Source organism: Leptonychotes weddellii, chromosome 12, assembly GCF_054177405.1.
Source record: "Leptonychotes weddellii isolate Sample4059 chromosome 12, ASM5417740v2, whole genome shotgun sequence".
NCBI classification, from domain to species: Eukaryota; Metazoa; Chordata; class Mammalia; order Carnivora; family Phocidae; genus Leptonychotes; species Leptonychotes weddellii.
Genome location: NC_138380.1, coordinates 13,439,426 through 13,446,694, shown reverse-complemented (window position 1 = coordinate 13,446,694; position 7,269 = coordinate 13,439,426). Strand labels below are relative to the sequence as shown.

Sequence of the window (7,269 nt, the reverse complement as noted above, 5' to 3'; positions counted from 1 at the left end):
AGATAACTTGATAGGGCCACCTGGCTCTCCACGGAGCTGGATTTAGTCCCAGTCTGCTCTGCTCTTATTCCTCATCCCTCTAGGGCAAGGCTAGAGAGTGAAGGTCCCCTCCCCTCTACCCTTCTAAGACTGAGCGGATTTCTGGTGGGAGGAGAAGACCTCCCTGCTGGGAACTTACCAGGATGGGTTCCACCAGCTTCCCCTCCGGCATGACTGAGCGGTTCATCCTGGCGATGCGCTGCAGGGTGGCGAGGGCAGCCTGAGTGTTCCCAGTGGAGACATTGAAGCGAGCGGACTCGGGAATAAACTGGGCACAGAAGGAAAGAGCATCAGAGTTCAATTGCTGTGGACCCCAGGGGTTCCACAGTGACTCTTGTATAGTCACACGCCCCAGTTTCCAGGGATGGAGGAGCAGCAAGCATAAAGCCACACAATATGGCAGGCATCTTCGGCATTCCAAGTTGATCTGGAACAAATAGGGGGATATCCTCCCTACTATAGTCCCATCTTGATGACATCAGGCTGATACAGAACCCAATCTACTTGTTAACACACGGAAATGCTTACATCCACTTGGTAAACAGCTGCCCCAGGGTCCCTCTACTGTGCTGTCACCCCAGGCTCTCCCCAGGAACCCTGCGATCTCCCACATGCAACAGCCCACAGCATGAATACAGCAGGGACTCTGGCACCACAGGGGTAAGAATCACTCCTGACTTATCAGACAGACCCTCAACCCACTGATCATTGACTGCCATACTCAGAAAACATGACAGGCTGGGGCGCCCAGGTGGCTCAGTCAGTTAAGCGACTGACTTTGGCTCAGGTCAAGATCTTGGGGTCCTGGGATCGGGCCCCATGTCAGGCTCCCCACTCAGCGGAGTCTGTTTGTCCCTCTCCCTCTGCCCCTCTCCCTGCTCATGCTCTCACACTCTCTCAAATAAATAAATATAAATACATACATACATACATAACAAGACAGGCCTCCGTGGAGGCGGGGACCTTGACAGTCACCTTGAACCACTCCCTGCCCTTCATGCCTCACAACTGATCAAGGGGGGCTGGTTCTTCCTCAGAAAAGCACCTCACCCAGCAGCACCCTGCTCCCCATCCCGTGACCAGCAGGCAGGGCAGGTCCTCCTCATCTCCTACTAGGATGAGTCCAACTGCTTCCCTGGCGTTTTCGTGTTCCCTCCCACCCAGGCGCCATGCAGCCGTGAACCAGCTTCCCAGCACACAACCCCTTCCATGCCACCAGCACCCCTTGCCTTGAAGGCCCTCATAATCTGGACACAGGCCTGTCCTTGCACCCCGCCTCCCACCAGCACCCTTCATTCCTGCCTACCTGCTCTCCCCCAAACATATTCTGCATTCACACCTTCGTGACTGGGCTGATGCCTCAGCTCTGCCCAAATGCCCTTGCCCCACTCACCGGCCCTCCCGATGCAGGCTGTTCCAGCCCTCAAGGCCAAATTCAACAGCACCACCTCACTGGAACAATCCGCTCTCTCCCCTGAGCACCCACAGAACGAAAGCTGTGACAGTGCTGACCGAGTCCCGCTGGTATGATCACCCTTTGCATTCGTTATCTATCTCTCGCTGACTGGCTGGTGCTCCTTGATGGTAAGAACTGTATCCTATGCATACTTTTAGCCTTGGAACCTAATGCTGAGCCTAGTGTATACTCAGTGTGAGTGTGATCAATCCAAAGACAAGACCAAGATTCAAAATAATTCTTAAAAAGGTAATAACATAACTGCATAGCTAATGCACATTGAACACTGCTCATGTTCCAGGCTCGGGAAGAGAGTCTTACGCATTACCTTGTTTAATCCTCCCCAATGCACGGGGAGATATGCCCTATTCATGAGGTGGGACAACTTGCCCAGGATGGTGGGGCCAGGACAGTCTGTTTCTGACTATACCAACCAAGGCAGGCAGGCTGCTCATGGGAAGCACTGGGTCCACTAAGCCCCTGGGCCCAGGCACCTGCCGCTCTGTGTGGGATGCCAAGCAACTGTTCACTGCAGAGAAGACACGGACCAATGGGCTCATCCAGGAAAAAAAAAAGGACAGGGCTCTGGGATCAGGTGTCAGCAGAAAGAGTTGAAGGTAACAGTACTGTGTCATTCAAAGAAGGAAAGCTCGGATTGGGCTAATTTTCTTAACTGTTTGGAGGGATATCATGTAGAAGATAGACCTCTGGATTTTCAGAGAGAAGTACTAAGACCGCACATAAATTCATAAGGAGGCAGGGTCCCCTCACGTTCAGAAAGAACTTCCTAAGAACTAGGGCTGCCTGCAGAGGAACATATTGATGTCGTCTATAAAGTCTCGAGTCTGAAAGTGCCCAAAGCTGGGAGTGTTCTGGCCGTGACAGGATGTGTGCTTGTGGTTGGGGTATGAAATAAATGCCCTCCAAGGACCCCTGTGAAATCTGAAATTCTTTGATTCCATAGTGTTAGGTAACACACACACACACACACACACAACACATCCCAGTTCCACTGAACTGCCAGCCCCATCTTTGAACAGTGAGCATAATTCTACTAGAACTTAAGGAAGGATGATTCTGCAGATTAGAGGGAGAGCAGAAGGACAAACCAGCTGGTCTATAGTGGCCTGAGAATGTGTACCTGGCATCCGACTCCAAGCACTAAAGGTTAGAGAAGGGTCAGCCCAAATAGGGTGCAGCTGTCAGACAAAACATCCAGCAATAAATGATCAGAAGGCAGGCTAACGGAGGGGAGGGATGAAGCAGATTGAGACAGTCTTGAGTGAAGGAAAGAGGCAGATGTAAGGCTGATACTTGTGGGGTGAAAGGACCCCTGGGCCAGCTGGAGGGGAGGACCAGAGGGAGCCCCATGAGTGCCCTCACCTTGAAGGCCAAGATGAGGATGATGCCAGGAATGGAGGCGATGCGGATGAGCCACCGCCACCCAATGGTGGGGATGACCACAGAGGCCAGGCCGATGATAAGCAGGGAGCCAGCCAGCCAGAAAACCTGGGGAGAGAATGGGAGGTTGAAATTCCTCCTATCAGGGCACCTGGCTGGCTCGTCAGTGGAGCTTGTGACTCTTAATCTGGGGTTGTAAGTTCGAGCCCCATGTTGGTTATAGTAATTACTTGAAAATAAAATCTTTACAATTCCTCCTATCAAGTGTGCTCAACCCTGCCTCTCTCGGGAGCATTTCAGTATAAGAGGGTGAGATGGAAGAGGGTCCTCCAGGACCTGGATGAACAGAGAACATTGCTTCACTTCTCCGTGGCTCAGTTCGTGTGTCTATAAATGGAAGGCTCAACTAGACAGGGGGTCAGTGCTATCACCAAAGTTTTAAAAATCGGAGACACTGACATTTGTCCCCGTTGAATAAATAATAGATTTACTGGTTCATAACTCAAAAGGCACAAAGGAAAATGCTGAAAATATTCTCTTCCTCTCCTACTTCCCATCCAGTTCTCTTTTTAGAAGGAACCAGTATTACTAATTTCTTGTGTCCTTCCAAACTGTTCTATGCATATACAAGCTAATAAGGATATATCCTGTTCTCTTTTTTCACAAATGGTATCATAGTATAAGCATTGCTTTTTGTACTGAAAAATGTATCTTGAAGATCATTTTATATCGACAAACAACATGGCAACCCATTATGGCCAGGCCCCATGGGTTTGGGAATTAGAATGATTCCAAGTGTTAGCCTGAGCATTCTCTCCCCACTGGAAGATGGAGAGTAAATGACAGTTCCATTCCACCTCACAGAGATGGAGAGAAGACAGTAGAATAAAAGACCCTTCGTGGGAGACTAATTAAGGGGTGACTAAAGGGTGACTATTTTATCACTAAAGAATTCTTTTTTTTTTTTTTAAGATTTTATTTATTTATTTGAGAGAGTGAGAATGAGAGAGAGAGAGAGAGCATATGAGAGGGAGGAGGGTCAGAGGGAGAAGCAGACTCCCTGCTGAGCAGGAAGCCTGATGCGGGACTCGATCCTGGGACTCCAGGATCATGACCTGAGCCGAAGGCAGTCGCTTAACCAACTGAGCCACCCAGGCGTCCCTAAAGAATTCTATTACAAAAACTGAACAGGATTATTTCAGAAAGTGCTAAGGACTATGAAAAAAAAGAGTAATGTCATGGGGAGTGATCAGGGATGCACTTTCTGAAGAAGCAACAAATAGGAAGACTAGCAGTAAGCCATTGTGATAGACCAGATAGGGAGTCTATCACAGTGACAGGGGATAGGTCACTGACAAGGATTTTCGTAGGGAAATGGCAAAAAATTTAAAAACTGATAATTTGGCACAGATATTAGAGGTAAAAGTGACAGGGTTTCCTAATGGACACTGCAATTGGGGGCCCATCAGTAAGGGATGAATCAGTAGGACTTGGTGAAGGCTTGAATAGGGGTGAGGGCACAGGAGGGGCCTGGGATGGCTCTTAAGTTTGTGGCCCATACAATGTTTATTACTAGCTGAGAGTGGAAACGTGGAAATAAGACATTTCAGGGTAAGATGAACAGGTGAATTCTATCCATGTGGTATTTGTGAAGCGATAGTCAAGTGACTCTCCAGTAGTCTATTGGCTACCTGCATCTGAAACTCAGGGAGATGCTCTTGGTTGTAGACAAAGATATTCGGGTTTACAGATATAGGTAGCTAAAACCATTGGTATTAATTAGATGACCCAACGAGAGGAGGAAAATAAGACTAGCAAGGAGAAGACATGACCTGGAAGCGTGCCATGGAATGAGTGGCAGGTGGAAGAGAAAATATCCACAGATGAGCCTGAGCAGGACCACGCCCATGAAATACTGTTAAGGATAAAATTCAAATGCTAAGTATTAAAAGTGTATGCATCTATCTTAACACAGATCAGAAGAAAGCTGGGAGAAATGTAAAGAGTTAGCATGCAGTGTTTGTTACGTTCTTCATCATTTTTTGTTGCCTACATTGAGCATTAGAAAAATTTAAAATAAATTTTAAAATATTCTCCTACAGCTTTACTTACTGTCAAATATATGTTTCAGTGAGAAGAGCCTTCTCTTTCCTGGGCCCCTGAAAGTCAGGGCTTTTGGACAATGATAGCATCAGAGATGCTACAAGGGCACCCAGATTGATCGACATAGCTTCTGATGCAAAACCTCTCCTCAGCGGCCAGTGGGGCCTGGCGAGGGCTTGGGAGCATCCCAATCTCCTCACCTGGATAAATGGCTCAGCTGGACAAGGCACGTAGTCCCTGCAGGCATGGGCCTGTTATGGCCTCAAAGATACTAGTTACCCTAGAGGGGAGATGGGCTGCCCTAAAAAGGGGTAGTAGCTGTGTCCCCCTACTGAAGACTCAGTGGGAAGACAAAGCCCATCCCAGATGCATTCCTGGGCTTCCATCATTCCACTGAGACCAGCCATTGGAATGTTTCCCAGAAGGGGCTACTGTGTTCTAAATGCTACTGTTGGGTGAGAAAAAGCCCTGGCTGAGGACACCTTGAAATGGGACCCCCAGGCATCCAACCTTCCCAGTGCTCTTTAGTTAACACCAAGAAAAAGGCAGTGTGCTCATCAGACAATCAACCAGCTAGAAGCAAAACCCTGTGCATCATATCCTCTAGGATCAGAAGACCGGGTAGGATTCCTATTTTATCTTACCTGAGACAAGGGGAGCATGTAGCCTCGATATTTTGTAGGCAAAAATTCAGTCTTTATGATTAGCCTGAACAGGAAGGGAGGGGGAAGAGAATAATTTTGTTTTTATCAAAGCAAATAACTTTAAAAAATCATAACTTTTCTTGTCATAGAGATGAAGAATGAAAAAACATAGACTTCATCATTGTGAAAAATATATATACTGTTCTCAGCAGCCAGTTCCTGCTAGTATTTGGTCTTTGACTCCCGTTTCTGACACAGAACACCTAGAATCCTTGGACCTCCCTGGTCCAAAGGAGCATCATTTGTTCTAATGAAGTGGCTCTCGGTGAACGCCTGGATGGGGCCTGGTCTGAAAAGACCAAGTCATGATTAGAATCATGGAACATCCAGCCCTAACCCCCATCCCCTGGGGAGAGGAGAGGGGTTGGCATATGAGTTGCTGCCTATATGCCTCATGCCTACATGATGAGGCCTCCCTAAAAATCGCTAACATCCAAGGTTTGGCGAGCTTCCAGGCTGGCGAACACATCTATATGCTGGGAGGGTGGTACCACCAACTCCGCAGGGACAGAAGCTCCTGCTCTCAGGACCCTTCCAGACCTTGCCCTCTGTAGAGCTCTTCATCTGGCCATTCATCTGTTTCCTCTAAAATATCCTTTGTAGGGGCGCCTGGGTGGCTCCGTCGGTTAGGCGTCTGCCTTTGGCTCAGGTCATGATCCCGGGGTCCTGGGATCGAGTCCCATATCAGGTTCCCTGCTCGACGGGGAGCCTGCTTCTCCCTCTGCTTGCTGTTCCCCCTGCTTGTGCTCTCTCTCTCTGACAAATAAATAAATAAATCTTTAAAAAAATAAATAAATAAAACATCCTTTGTAATACATCTGCAATAGTAGGGAGACTGTTTGCCTGGGTCCTGTGAGCTGCTCTGGCAATTTATTGAGCCCCCAGAGGGATCTGTGGCAACTGGATAACCTGGGGACCTACTGCTTGCGATTGGTGTCTGAGGTGGGCGATAGCCTCGTGCGACTGAGCCCTAAACCTGTGGGGTCTGAGCAAACTCCCGGTTAGGGTCAGAATTGAACTAAACTGTAGAATACCCAGCTGGTGCTGGAGAATTGGCCGGTGTGTAAATAACCCACACATTTAGTGTCAGGAGTGAAGATTTATCGGGTCGCCTGGGTGGCTCAGTTGGTTAAGCAACTGACTCTTGATTTCAGCTCAGGTCTTGATCTCAGGGTCGTGAGATCAAACCCAGCATTGGGCTCCAAGGGGAGCCTGCTTAAGATTCTCCCTCTCCCTCTGCCTCCTCCCACCACCCCCTGCTTGCATGTGCTTTCTCGCTCTTTAAAAAAAAAAAAAAAAGTGAAGATTTGTCACAAGTACTGAGTGTGAGTGTGTAAAGGAAAACAGAAGTTTTGGGCACCTGGGTGGCTCAGTCGGTTAAGCGACTGCCTTTGGCTCAGGTCATGATCCTGGAGCCCCGGCATCGAGTCCCATGTCCGGCTCCCTGCTCAGCGGGAAGCCTGCCTCTCCCTCTGACCTTCCCCCCTTCTCACGCCCTCGCTCTCTCAAATAAATAAATAAAATCCTTAAAAAAGAAAACAGAAGTTTTTCCTAACAATTACATTT

The 7,269-nt window shown here is 48.4% G+C and overlaps 1 protein-coding gene across 1 annotated transcript in view; it reads right to left on the bottom strand.

The window, feature by feature from the left end:
• SVOPL (SVOP like) overlaps window positions 1–7,269 on the bottom strand; it is a 46,806-nt gene that overhangs the window by 27,553 nt on the left and 11,984 nt on the right. The window contains exons 6-8 of the mRNA XM_081800906.1: window positions 5,644–5,707; window positions 2,879–3,004; window positions 179–307 (exon numbers count right to left, since the gene is read on the bottom strand). Of these exons, the coding sequence (XP_081657032.1) occupies window positions 179–307; window positions 2,879–3,004; window positions 5,644–5,707 (319 nt within the window). The remainder of the gene's footprint in view (window positions 1–178; window positions 308–2,878; window positions 3,005–5,643; window positions 5,708–7,269) is intronic.